This window comes from Typopeltis vanoorti, chromosome 12, assembly GCF_054136105.1.
Source record: "Typopeltis vanoorti isolate ZY-2024b chromosome 12, IOZ_Tvanoo_1.0, whole genome shotgun sequence".
Classification (NCBI taxonomy): Eukaryota; Metazoa; Arthropoda; class Arachnida; order Uropygi; family Thelyphonidae; genus Typopeltis; species Typopeltis vanoorti.
Genome location: NC_143560.1, coordinates 135,483,560 through 135,499,096, shown reverse-complemented (window position 1 = coordinate 135,499,096; position 15,537 = coordinate 135,483,560). Strand labels below are relative to the sequence as shown.

General features: G+C 35.9%; 1 protein-coding gene across 3 annotated transcripts in view; it reads right to left on the bottom strand.

Moving 5' to 3' along the window:
- SMC2 (structural maintenance of chromosomes 2) overlaps nt 1–15,537 on the bottom strand; it is a 555,382-nt gene that overhangs the window by 422,763 nt on the left and 117,082 nt on the right. For all 3 annotated transcript variants that reach the window (XM_090401108.1, XM_090401106.1, XM_090401107.1), the window contains one exon: nt 11,390–11,539. In XM_090401108.1, the coding sequence (XP_090257234.1) occupies nt 11,390–11,539 (150 nt within the window). The remainder of the gene's footprint in view (nt 1–11,389; nt 11,540–15,537) is intronic.

The window sequence follows — 15,537 nt, the reverse complement described above, 5'->3', positions numbered from 1 at the left end:
CCTTGGAGATTCAGTAGAATTCCTGAAGAAAACAATGATTGATTCAGCCAGAGAGGCATGTGGTGAGGTTGTCTGTAAGGACAGAAAAATCAGAACTCCATGGCAGACACAGGAAGTTAAAGAGGCAGAGAAAGAAAAGAAGAAAACATATCAAAAGTCCCTGGCAAATAAGTCAGCTTGTGCTCTTAGAGAATACAGAGACAAATGTAAGAACTTGGGAGGACTTTGGCAAGAACACAGAAAATAAATATGAAGAATGTGGCAAGATATTCTGGAGGTTGTTGAAATGGAAGAAAGAGTGCTTTAAAAGGAACTAGAGATGATAAAGGTAACATGAAAACAAAAGAAAAATATATCCTTGAAGTACGGAGTAATTACTTCATCAAAATTGCTAACTGAAACAAGCAGTGATGACAGTACAGTGGTACAAAAACACTGACTAGGCATGCAGTCAACAATACATAGATACTTTTCTACATTTTGAAGTAGAAAAAGCCATCAAAAGCCTGAAATGTGGAAAGGCAGCAGGATAGATGATATTCAACCAAAAATGCTCAAGTATAGAAGTATAAAAGTCTTACAGTGGCTGCACTGTATAGTTCAGAAGGCTAGGACAGAAGGACGAATTCCAGATGATTGGAGTAGAGCTCTCATAGTACCCACATATATATATATATATATATATATATATATATATAAAAACGGAAATAAAACTGAATGTGAGAATCACAAGGGTATTTCATTACTGAGTGTTACTGGTAAGATACATGCAAGTATACTTGAGAAACGGTTGAGAAGGATTGTGGAAGAAAAGCTCGGTGAAGAACAAGCTGGATTCAGGACAAACAGAGGCTGCCAGGATCAGGTTTTCACTTTACGACAGATAGTTGACAAATCATGGGAATATACCAAAGATCTCTATTTAAGTTTTGTAGATCAGGAAAATGCATATAACAAGGTGCCAAGAGAGAAGCTATTCAATACGCTACAGTTACATGGTGTCAATGGGGCATTATATCAAGCAATAGTTAGTCTCTATTTGAGATGTAAGTCAGCAGTTAGAATTGAAGGAAATACAGGAAGATGGTATAATGTTAAATCTGGTGTCAGACAATGATGTACATTATTCCCACTGTTATTCATTTTATATATATGGATCACATTATGAAGGAAAGTGGTATTAAACCTGATATCAAAATTGGAGATGTTAATGTCAGCTCTTTGCTTTATGCGGATGATGTTATACTTCTAAATAAATCTGCTACAAGTCTGCAAGATTCTCTGACTAAATTGAATAGCTGTTGTAATAGATATGGTATGAAGGTCAGCAATAAAAAGACAAAGACAATGAAAATAGGCAGAATCATTGAAAATGTCAACTGTGTTGTGAATGGAGAACCTATAGAACAAGTAAAACATTTCAGCTACTTAGGCACGATTTTTAGTGAAGATGGTAAGTTAAATATGGAAATAGACAACAGAATCCACAAAGCAGGTATGGTAGGAAGTCAACTGAATAAATTTATATGGAATAAGAAAGAAATTAGCCAAAACACTAAATTAGCTGTATACAAGATAGTAATCAAGCCAATTTTAACTTATGGACCTGAGAGCTGGTTTAGAAGTAAAACACTTGACCAAAGACTAGAGACCGCAGATATGAGAGTCCTGAGAAAGATTAGGGGCATGAACAGATGGCATCAATGGCAATATCATAATAAAATTGAGGATATTAGGAAAGAAATTGAAATAGTCAGCATACAGGAATTCATTAGCAGAGCTAATCTCAGGTGGTATGGTCACTTAAATAGAATGGGAGAGGAAAGATTAGTAAAACAAGTGTTCTCTGGCAGGTTGCCAGGAAAAAGACCCAGAGGAAGACCAACATATAAGTGGATTGATACAGTAAAAAGTGCCTTAGAAGATAGAAATATAAGATCTGATAATGTTGGAGTCGTGATAGGTAACAGACTGATTTTGAGGAAAATTGTAGATAGGAAGTTAGTAATGATGAAATTTTTCATGTAATACTATCATATCTAGGATATATATCAGGAATTTGATGATGATGAAATCTGAGCAATAAACAAACAAGATAAACAAATAAAAAAGATTTATGAGAAGAACTGCAAAATACACATTATTAGAACAAAAAAGGAATGAAGATGTTTTAAAAGAACTAAAAACAAAATCGACAGAAGAAAAACTAAACAATTATAAACAAAAATGGATAGACCATGTGAACTGAATGGCAAACATCTAATATCCTAAACAAATACATGAAGTATAAGCTAACTGGAAAGAGAAGTCAGAGTAGATCTCAAAAAAGGATATTAGATGGATAATGAGACCTGGAACAGATCAATATGATCTAAACCCGTAATTAGCGTTATGATGAAGTTAACCATTACTAACTTCCAATTAGCAATATTTCTCCAAATTAATCTGTTATCTATCTTGTTCAAACCCATCCAATGTGTGCAAAGATTTCTACATATATGTAAGGTACTAGAGAACAGACATCCACAAGTTGTCCAAATGTGTTACGCTGATTACAGACAAGAGTATACAAAAGAACATGCAGGTAGCTTATGTCTGTACACGAATGCTAGTAGTGTCGGAAACATATGGGTAGAGTTTGTTACATTAGTCAATATGCTGAGACCTCAAGATTGTAAACACTGGTGAGACATAACTATCAGAATCAGACATGCTAACTAGAATCAAGTGTAGAGGGTAGAGTATTTTTAGGAAGCACAGGCAGGATAGGAGGGGCATGCTGCTAATGATATTAGAGAACTTGCATCCAGTTAGAGTTGACAACTATGATTGTAATACTAGCAAAACTTTTTCATGAGGAAGAGAATTTAAAGCTTCTTGGTGTGAAGAGAAATCCAGAAGGAACAAATCCATAGTGGGATGTTGTTACAGACCTTGTGTACTGGTTTCTAGTGATGAAGAAATGCATCAGCAAATAAAGACGACACGTATGAAAAAAGTAATCATAATGGGGGACTTTAATTATCCCAACAATGATTGTGTAGAAAAATGGAGAAAAAGATATCCTTGAAGTATGGAGTAATTACTTCGAGAAATTGCTAAATGAAACAAGCAGTGATAGCACAGTGGTAAAAAACACTCAACAGGCATACAGTCAGGAATACATATACATACTTGAAATAGAAAAAGCCATCAAAGACTTAAAATGTGGAAAGGCAGCAGGAGTAGACGATATCCAACCAGTATGGTGGTATAAAAGTCTTGCAGTGGCTGCACTACATAGTTCAGAAGGCATGGAGAGAGGGACGAATTCCCAATGATCGGAGTAGAGCTCTCATAGTATCTGTATATAAAAAGGGAAATAAAACTGAATGTGAGAATTACAGAAGTATTTCCCTGGTGAGTATTCCTGGTAGATATATGCATACCTACCAGGAATTACAATTTCTCAAGTATATATATATACACTTGAGAAACGGTTGAGAAGAATTGTAGAAAAAAAGCTTGGTGAAGAACAAGCTGGATTCAGGCCAAATAGAGGCTGTCAGGATCAGATCTTCTGGAATATAACAAAGATCTCTATTTGAGTTTTAAAAGAGGTAAACCGTGAGTAGACATAACTATACATAAAAATATAACGGAAAAACTCACGTAGAAAAATTATTTAATTGTATAATTTTCGCCCGTGTGTCACAGGCATCTTCAGTACAATTAGGCACAAAAATTAAACATTAACTGACAATTCCAAAAAGCGCCACCTAAGTAGCTGGTGTAAGATAACTAAAAAGGTCAATAACTTTCCTAAAAAAATTAATACAATAAAAAGTTAGGAAAGATTAGCTGATTTGTAAAGTACTATCTCCCATAAAGGGGATAGAAGTAAGCCGTCGGATTAAGTTAGGAGAATGAAGTAGAGTTTCACATGTTTCTTTATAAAGGCGTTCCAGAACTCTGTGTCTAGTGAAGATGGCATGTTCTGCAAGTCCAGACTTTTCAGGTTTAAAGTATTCAATATAAGATTTGTGTTCTAGCCGAATAGAGGCACATCTTCCTGTTTGTCCGAAATAAGATAATCCACAAGAGCACGGAATCTGGTAGACAACTGGATGATTAAGATGTGAAAGCTTGTCCTTAGGAGAAGTGAGAAATCTTATTTCAGACAAACAGGAAGATCTGCCTCTATTCAGCTAGAACACAAATCTTATATTGAATACTTTAAACCTGAAAAGTCTGGACTTGCAGAACATGCCATCTTCACTAGACACAGAGTTCATTGGAAAAAGACAAGAGTTCTTCACAAAAGTCAGTTTCTCATGGAACGCCTTTATAAAGAAGCATGTGAAACTCTACTTCATTCTCCTAACTTAAACAGATCCGACGGCTTACATCTATCCCCTTTATGGGAGATAGTACTTTACAAATCAGCTAATCTTTCCTAACTTTTTATTGTATTAATTTTTTTTTTTTCTTTTTAGTTATCTTACACCAGCTACTTAGGTGGCGCTTTTTGGAATTGTCAGTTAATGTTTAATTTTTGTGCCTAATTGTACTGAAGATGCCTGTGACACACGGGCGAAAATTATACAATTAAATAATTTTTCTACGTGAGTTTTTCCGTTATATTTTTATGTATAGTGATCTCTATTTGAGTTTTGTAGATCTGGAAAAGGCATACGATAAGGTGCCAAGAGAGAAGCTATTCAATACCCTACAGTTATATGGTGTCAATCGGGCATGATATCGAGCAATACTTAGTCTTTATATGAGTTGTAAGTCAGCAGTTAGAATTGAAGGAAGTACAGGAAGATGGTTTAATGTTAAATCTGGTGTGAGACAAGGATGTACATTATCCCCTCCGTTATTCATTATCTATATGGATCACATTATGAAGGAAAGTGGTATTATCAAAATCAAAATTGGAGATGTTAATGTCAGCTCTTTGATTTATGCGGACGATGTTATACTTCTAAATAAATCAGCTATGAGTCTGCAAGATTCCTTGACTAAATTGAATAACTGTTGTAATAGATATGGTATGAAAGTCAGCAATAAAAAGACAAAGACAACAAAAATAGGCAGAATCGTTGAAAATTTCAACTGCATTATGAATAGACAACCTGTGGAACAAGTAAAACATTTCAGCTACTTGGGCACGATTTTTAGTGAAGATGGTAAATTAAATATAGAAATAGACAACAGAATCAGCAAAGCTGGTATGGTGGGAAGTCAATTGAATAAATTCATATGGAATAAGAGAGAAATTAGTCGGAACACTAAATTAGCTGTATACAAGACAGTGTTCAAACCAATTTTAACTTATGGATCTGAGAGCTGGGTCAGAAGTAAAACACTTGACCAAAGACTAGAGACTGCAGATATGGGAGTCCTGAGAAAGATTATAGGTGTGAACAGATGGCAATATCATATTAAAAATGAGGATATTAGGAAAGAACTTGACATTGTCAACATCCAGGAATGCATTAGCAGAGCTAATCTCAGGTGGTATGGTCACTTAAACAGAATGCACGAGGAAAGATTGTCAAAACAAGTGTTCTCTGCCAGGTTGGCAGGAAAATGACCCAGAGGAAGACCAAGATATAGATGGATTGATACAGTACAATGTGCCTTAGGCGACAGAAATATAAGATCTGATAATATTGGAGTCTTGATAAGTAACAGACTGATCTGGAGGAAAATTGTAGATAGGAAGTTAGTAATGATGTAAATTTTTCATGTAGTACTATCATATCCTGTACACCCCTTGAGGATATATTGCAGGAATTATGATGATTATTGTGTAGGTAAAATCTCATGAAAAGAATGAAACTGAATTCATTGAGCTGTTGCGAGACAACTTTCTCAAGCAGTATATGACAGAAGGAACTCTAGGTGAAAGAGTGTTAGATTTGATTAGTGCCAGAGTATGTTTCAGTTAAAGACGTGACTATTCTGCCTCTGGTTGGTGACAGTGATCATGCAGTGCTCACTTGGGAAGTGGCTAAGGTTACATACTGAACTAAAAAGCAAGAAATTATAACCAACTGAGGAGTTTACCGAGTTCAGTGCATTAGTATCAGTTGTTGGGTGGGAAGAATATTGATAGTGCATGGGAATCATTTAAAAAAATATTTAAAAGGATGTTGTTTTATTAAATTATAAGCAGCAGGCCAGAAGAATCACAACTGTTGTACAGAAAACTAAGTATGAGTATGGGAAGAAACTGGCTCTGCAAGCTAAAGATAACATCATATTATATAGATATGCAGCAAGTAAAAGAAAGAAAGAATGAATATGAAAGAATAACTCTACTGAATGAAGATGTTGTGAGGATGACAGATGCAGAAGAGGTTGTTCAACTGAGTGCCCATCTTGCTAAAAGCTATCAACCGGGTGTATACAACATTGAGCTCCCTGCTACCTCTTCACTGGATGAAAAAACTCAGGGAGGTATTAGAGATGTTGCATAAACTGAATAACAATTCAGCAACAGAGGCTGATGGGACATCAGCATGGGTGCTAAACAAGTGTTCAGCCAAAACTGGCTATTTCTTTAACCAGACTATATAATTTGAGTCTCACAACAGGAAATATTCCACATGAGCGGAAAGAATGTATGGTAATCCCATTGCACAAGTGCCGTGCAAAGACCAATCAATATCTCAGGAGTAGTGATGAAGATTTGGGAAAATATGGTTAGTTTTTACATTCAGAAATGGGTTGAGAGTGAATCTATACTTTGCAATGATAATACATATTGTGCCATTGATAAAATATTAGCACAGATAAGAGGATTGCTCACAGATATCAAAAAGTGGCATATGGGAAATGTGAGTCTGCAAGATACAAGGTAATCAGTGGTGTACCATAAGGATCAGTCCTTGGTCCACTGTTATACAAATCTGTACATTAATGACATTGGAAACGATTTGACAGGCGATATACAACTATTTGCTGATGATGCAAAGATGGGTAGGGTAATCAGGAATGCAGCTGATATTCAGTACTTGCAGGATGATTTGAATAGGCGCTGAATTTTGTGGACATGGGAAAATGGATGTCAGTAAATGTAAAGTCATGCACTTTCGAGTGATTAGCTATCCAATGGCATATTATATCGGTGGGATAAAGGTAGAAGAAACTGATGAGGCTAGGGATCTTGGAGTGTTAGTAGATAGGTAGTTCAGGGGCCATGTGGCAAAGATTGCAAATACAAGAACTTTCACATGTAAAGATAAGGATGTCATTTTGCCTATTCTTTATAATGCCTTTATAAGACCTCACTTGGATTATTGTGCACAGGTCTGGTTTCCTGCTTTCTAATGTGGTTCTAATAGTGGAGAGAGAGAGGGTGCAAAGGAGAGTGTTAAAAATGATATCAGGATTGTAATACTGATTATGAAGGGAGATTAAGAATTTCTGAACTGTGAACTTACAAACAGGAGAAACAGGGTGTGATATGATTGAGACTTGCAAACTTCTGAAAGGGTCACACAGAATTTTAGTTTAATGAATTTTTTCATTTTATGGAAGGTAGGAGAAGGACGAGAGGGCATCTTTGTCATCTAAGAATGAATGCTGCCAAGAAATCTGTGAGATCTAGATTTTTCTCTCATAGAGCGTGCATTATTGGAATGGATTTCGATTGGAAGTCATGTATAAAAGCAGTGTGAATGAATTCAAGAACAAGTATAACAGCTGGTGCATGTACTATGTGGCCTCCCTCGATGAGTCCCTGACTCAATGGAGGTATCTATTAATAACAATAATAATATCCTCCGTACCATCCTTCAATGGGGCAAAGGTAACCAAGCTCAACTTCAATTCCACCAAAAAGAAGTCATGTTTTCTCTCAAAAAAGGAATCTCAGTTTAATTACCCTTACGTTTAGTTTAACTACATCTCTCCCCTTTGAGTAACCTTTATCTCCAACCTCTCTAAGCATAATCACATCAATAAACACAAGGCATTCTTTTCTTTAGCTGGAAGAAAAGCTGTTTATCATCCACCAAACCTACTCTATATAAATTCCAAATGCACTCATTCTTGGAATACTGCTCACATATTTTAGATGTTGCATTAAAATCCTCCCTAAAAATTCTCAGTGCTGTTCAGAACAGAGCAATTTGGTTCTCTGAATGATCCATCTCTCACAAACAAGCAGTAGCTGTCCAATATTCTCTTTTATGTAGAAGGGCAAACATGCTAAACTTTCTTCTATTTCACTTTTATTTCATCTATGTGTATCCTGTAGAACAGCCATCCTCATTAAGTGCTCACAAAGAACCACAACTTCCATCTCTTCAAGAAATATGTCAATAAGCTTCTTTCCCAACTCACACATTTTACATTAGATACATCAGCTAACCACAACATCAGCTTTACATCATTCCTGAAGAATGATATCAAATTGCTACACAGAATCACCCAAAAACCTGAATGCCTCATCAAGGAGAATGCCAAGGTTCTTCTGCATTATCCCAACTTCAATGATGGACTATTCACATCCAAAAGTTGGGAAATTTTTAGCAACTGTATATCATGTTTTTTTAAGGATCTTAACGGAATATTGTTTTTGATTTTTCTTATCCCAGTAGTGTCCCAACATATCCCAATATTGTTTGATCCTAGCTACTATGTGACTGAATATAGAATGACTTGGTAATCTAATCAGCTAAATAAATTTTGTTACTTTTTGATATGTGTTTTCTCTACTAGTCATCAACATGATAAATAATGTTTATAAAATTGTTCAGCTACGAATGACCACTTTGCAAGGATACATCATCAAAGAGACATTAATGCTATGATATGTGACAGACTTATGTGGGAACAGAAATAGATGAATTGGAGGTTTCTAGTATATTGCAGAATCGCAATGTAAACACAGTTGTCGCATTAGATAGGATATCAGCTCGTGTTTTGCAAGAAAGTGCAAGGGAACTGGCAATGCCTCTGAATAAGCTCTATAATTAAATCTCAGCTCTGCTGGTAGAGTTCCAAGAGAGTGAAAAGAGGACAAAATAATTCCCTTGCATAAGGGAGGTTACAATACTGCAGTAGCAAACTATAGAAAAATCAGTATCTCAGAAGTGGTGGTAAAATAACTGGAAAAATTGGTCAAGAAGAGAATTCAATAACGGGTGGATAAGAATAAGATACTCTACAATGAGCAACATAGCTTTGTGAAAGGTCAGTCATGTCTTAATTTGCTAACTTTTTTATAACAGAGCCACAGGAGCGGTCTGTCAGAATAGAGCACCAGGATGGCTGGTGGACAGATACCAAAAAGTAGTATACAAAGGAGCAGAATCCAGAAGGCAGGTAACTAGTAGTGTGCCACAGCCTTGCACCACCTACTGTCTGTTTAATTTGTACATAAATAATATAGGAAATAATTTGAAGGGAGATATTCAGTTGTTTGCTGATGATGCATAGTTGGGTAGAGTAATAGTTAATCATGGTGATGTAGAGAGCTTGCAGGATGCAGCTTGTAGGCTGTCAGTACAGGCAAAAAATAATAGGTGATAGTTTAATGTGGAGAAATGTAAAGTTATGCATTTTGGGATAAATCTATTACAAGCAGTGTAACATGTTAATGTAACTGTACTCCAGGAAACAGATGAAGATATGGATTTAAGTGTGGTGGTAGACAGAGAGTTGAAGTTTAGAGGACATATTGTTAAAGTTGTTAATGTAGCTCATAAGATTACTAGGCTATTGAAGAACACACTAACAAGTAGAGATAAGGAAGTCATTATTATAAGGCCTTGGGCATGAGGAAATGGTGGAAAGGATTCAGAGGAAAGTTACCAACATGGTGAGTGGTTTGTGTACTGTTACTGATAAGGATGAATTGAGGGTGTGTGAATTTCAGAAGTTGGTTGATAGGTGTAAAAGAGAGGATATGATAGAAACATTTAAGTTACTTAGAGGATTTTATAGGTTTAATGCAGGGGAAATGTTTCAGCACTTGACAAGAGGGGGAAGAACAAGAGGTCATGCCTGGAAGTTGGGTAAAGGGGTTATTAGTAAGGTTGTGAAAAATAGAATTTTTGCTTGGAAAACTGTGAATGAATTGGATGGGCTGGCAGAGTTAACTGATAGGGCTTTGTTTGTTAATGAGTTCAAGGATAGGTATGATAGACCGTATGGATAATTTGGGTCTCCCACAACGCATCATCGTACTGCATGGAGATGTCAGTACAATAATAAGAAACTGACTGGTAGGATGCTGTGGGGGAGGAAAAAAAAAAGATAAATAAATACAGCATAGCAAACTATGCAATAAACTAACCCACAGGTCCCAACAAGTTTACTATGTCAGTCAAGTGTATCAGAGTCATGAATCTAAGCATTTCAAAACAGTTGTTGCAGTAATAACTAACATGTATCAAACACTCAAATAGTTGTAAAAATCAATGAAAAGGTTACAGAATGGGAATCAATAAACAGAGGAGTCCATAAAAGATGCCACTACTTGTATTTCATATCTCTACATAGATGAAATAATAATTGAAATAGAAATTGAAGAAATATATAAAACTGACAATTAAACTGAATCATGGAACTATACCTAATACCCTTTTGTTTGCAGATGACCAGATAATCATAGCATGAAGTAAAGATGAACTCAAGAAATTAAACATTATTGCTAAAGAATCTGGAATGCAAATATCAATAGACAAAACAAAAATCATGGCTTTTAAAGGACCATTTCCAATCAAAGTAAAATCATGATTGAAAATAATATTTTAGAACAAATTAACTGATTCAAATACCTTGGAAGTGCTGTGCCATATACAAAAGAATCTGACACTAACATTAAAATTTCAAATTTTCTAAAGATAACAGGAATGATTTCCAAATCTAATCATGTTCAGAAGTATACAAGAATAAGAGTTACAAAATTTTGGCAAAGCCTTCTCTACTATATGGAAATGAATTATAGACCATATGTTTTGCTGGAAAAAAAAATAAAAAAGAATAGAAACTGAGAAATGAAATACATATTAAGGATAGCAGGCTATACTCTCTGGGACAAAAAAAAATGCCAGCAGAGAAATACGTGAAGGACTAAAAATAGACATGTATTCGACAGACGTGTATTCAACAAGGTATACAAATTCCAAACGAAGTGGATTGAACATATTAAAATAATAGACTGTTCAAGACTACCAAAAAAGACACTCCAATACCACCCAGTTGGAGGAAATAAGTCAGGGACAACCAAGGAAAAGATGGAATGAGACCAGGACAGGCCACTGAGCCAAAATTTCTGAAAGAATGATGATGTATTAGAGGAATTAAATTATTTTTTATTTTAAATCGGTGAATCTGAAAACTAAGCATACAAATCATTATAATAAGCATTGAAAAGAGAATAAATAACCTCTCGTATATTTTTCTCCAAGTTTTTTTTAACTTTGTTCTCCTCTTTCAGTAGATCATTCTTATTCTGCACTTGGCTGATAATTCGTGTTTCCATCATCTGCTTTTCTTTTAGATGCTCTTCAAGCTGCAATAATATCCCCTTTGATTCCTGAGAAGAGAAGAAAAAATAATGGATTTTCAACTAAGATTAACAAAAAAAAAAAAAATAACACATTTAAAAGTAATGAAGTAACTTCATGAATAATTTATGTCTCCTATAAAGAATATTAATATAATGCAGAATTGGCTAACTATATCTTGCAAATAATACACACATTGCTCTTATCGTACTGTACATTAGGCAGAAATAGGTTGTCTGAAAAAAGGGTACGTTACATTTAATGCATTCAAAAATTTCTACTTATCAAAATTTAACATTTAATGCATTCAAAATGAAATTCTTTATTTCAAGTAATTCCTACCCCTAAATATTTCATCCTAATATTTCAAGCATTCATCACTGCAACTACAGTGAAATCTTTCAAAAATGAACAGAAAATTTCCATTAATTATAACAGTGTCTTGAAAGATTAAAAATGATCTCACTCTTTTGTGGAAGCGGTTATTGTCCAGCTTTCTAACAGAGCAATCGTAAAGTGTTGTGTTTATACAGCTTGAGTAACTTAAAATATAAGATAATCCACAAAAGGCTGTAAACTTCTAGTTTGTTAGTACCACGAATAGGTTATGCATACATTTCTGATTTTATTTTATTATTATTATTATTATTATTTTTATAATTTGTTGGTATTTTTCATTCATTTATTACCTGGACTGGAAACCATAAAGATCAAACATGGAACTTTTCAAGTCACTTTAGGTTTTACATGAACAAGGCAGTGATCTCACACTGAGCAATAAAATTAATCTACAATTTAAAGATATTCTCATATACACACATGCCAACAGCATGATTTAAACCTGAAGCCTGTTGGTTGGAAAGCATATGCAAACATCCTGTTTACAGCCACGACTAACTTACCACTTCAGCCACTGCAAGTGTTACTGAAAACACCCATAGCTGTGATGATTCCTGACAGTGAATGCAAACATCTGCTTGCTGCTATGGTATCTTGTTGATTTTCAATTCAAAAATTACACCAGCACCATTACAAAAAAAAAAACCAATACCAGTTTTGTGCACAGCAAGAAAAAACACTGCTGACTTGCACACAGAAAATGAATGTGACCATTTACATTCAGTATAAGTAATATGTCACACACGCGTTTTACTTTTTATCACATTTTCCAATTCAAAAAACTTCTGTAACCTGATCCCAAGGTGTGCAGTTATTGATGTGTTATCATTATGAGATGTCATCATACAGTTTGAGTAAATTAAAATATCACTTATTTTAGGAGACATTACAATCGTTTTTATTATTATCATTGTACACTTTTGTTCAACTGCCAAGTACGACTTCCTGTTCTGTCCCCATGTCTACCACTACCTCCATGGTCTCTGAAGACTCGTTGCAGGAGACCCAAACTATCCACATAATCCATCATATTTCTCCTTAAACATTAAAAGACAAATCGCTAACAACTAACTCTGGCAACCAATTCCATTCATTCACAACTCTCCAAGTAAAAAGTCTAGTTCTCTACTAACCACACTTTTACTCAACTGCCAAGGATGACCCTTTTGTTCTACCTCCTCCAGCCAAGTGTTAAAACATTTCCCCAGCACCAATCATAATAACACCCTTTAAGTAACTTAAATGTTTCTAAAATATAACCTCTTTTACAACTATCAACCAACATCTGCAACCCACACATACTCTCCACCTATCTTCATAGAGAATGTTCCACAAACCACTCACCATTTTGGTTGCTCACCTCTGAATCTTCTCCCCCACTTCCTCATTCCCAAGGAGACCAGATCTGAACACGGTAGATGTGGGCATATCAAGGACTTATACAGAGGAATAGCAACTTCTTTATCTCTACTTGTTACTGTGTTCTTCAACAGCCGAGTAATCTTATAAGATACATTAGCAACCTTAGCAATATATCCTCTATATTTCAACTCTGTGTCTACTACAATCCTATATCCCTAGCTTCATCTATTTCCTGGAGTGCAGTTCCATCAATGTGGTATGTTGCTTATGATCTATTTATCCCAACATCCCAAGTTTCAACTATCTGCCATGCACGACTAACATTTATCCCTTCCAGGGTTTTCTCCCATGGTACAGCTGAATCACCTGAATTGTAGTTCCACATATACCTCTTCTTGACAAAATATTCCTAATTTTTTTACAATCTACCAAGTCAAAACTGGTCATTTTCCACAATCGGAAGCAATATGGCCACCTTAGTTACGGACATATCTTCTGATCCTATGAGTAGATCCAATACTGTGTCCCTCAATCACATTCTGCCTCAAGTAATTATCTCAGTATGTATAAATTCCATTTCCTAACTGCCATTTGATCAATCCTTCTTCCAATTATGTCTTTGAAGTCCCCAATAACAATTACTCGACTTGCACTCATTGCACTAATCTGCTTATGGATATCCTCCAGATCATCTCTGGAACCGCCTGGCATATAGCAGCAACCAACCAACCATACATTTTGTCTTACTGGCTTTGATCTAACACCAGAATGTGTCAAATGAACAGCCCCCTCCCCCATATCTCCTATTCTTTTGCAGCAATTCATCTGCTATCATCAGCAATCCCCCCCCCCCTCCATCTATCTTCCCTGAAAGTACTAAGCCCTTCAACATCTATCCCTGTAACTACGTCAGCTGCTGTTTGCCAAGACTCACTAATGCCTATAACTTTTGGAGAGGTTGCATTAACCGATGTCAAAACTCCTACCTGTTGTTCCTGATACTTCTGGCATTGGTATATAGAAACTGGAGTATTTCTTTAGGCCCCCCAAACATCTTTACTTTCTGCATTGACCACTCTATTCAATATTTTTACTTGAGACTATATTCTGCATGTATTGATCATTCTGACGCTCACTCGCTTCATGGGTGCCTTCACACACATTATCCACCATAGATGCAGTCCATCAGCATTATAAATATCCTTCTTTTGGTCAAACTCAAACCACAGGTCCACAAACTCTGCATCATTCCTTCTGCACACAGTAAAGAGACTTACAATCTTCAATTTCTTCCTCTTCATTTTTTCTTCATTCAACAACTTCTTCACATCCTCCCTCACTGAATACTTCTGAATTCTCAGATCTTAGCGCCACCCAAGACAATTATTGAGGGTTTTTACTTGGTTATACTAAGTTAAAAATGCCAAGAAATTATATTCTTGGTTTCATCCTTTATTAAAGCATAAGCAAACAAAGTTTGCATGTGAAGTAACTTCATCAATGGGCTACTTGCATATTAAGGCTTCACATCAATTGCCTCAGTATCCCATAATGCGAGGCACATTATCCTTACAGATATGCATAATACTATAGAACGAAGGTATAAGGAAGGAGATGTGGGCTATAAATATAACCGACAAAGTGAGAGAAATTAAACTGAGGTGGGTTGGCCATGTATGGAGAAGATCGGTAGACCACCCAATTCAGAGTCAGCAATGAAGTGGAGGATAAGAAAAGAAATGGAAGACCGAGGAAAAGGTGGGAAAACATCAAAAGGGATATGGAAGAAGATGGAATGGAAAAGGATACCCAAGATAGAAATAAGTGGAAGAAAATTGTAGGAGCAGCAGACCCCAGGACTGATAAACTAAAATGCCAAAAAGTAGATGTATAATACTATGCATTATACGAATGGCCACCACCCAGACCAGTTTCAACCTTTATTGAGGTCTCATCAGTGCAAGCCAGATTCAGGAGACATATCAGATTGAAGTAATGCAGAAATCATATATCTCCCATTTACAAGTATTCAAAAGGTGTCACACATTATTATTATTAAGAGGTCCGTGCAGTTAGCCTAGTGGCTATGCACTTCACAACCATATACCTGGGGAAGGAGTGTCCTGGGCTCGATTTCCGTCGCCGACGTGAAGAGCTTAAGGATCTTCCTCAGCCATAGCCAAGTTAGCCGGTCTTGGGCATGGACAGCAGGGTTTCCCCCCCACACACACATCCTGCAAGCAGGCAAACTGGCACCCTGGACAAC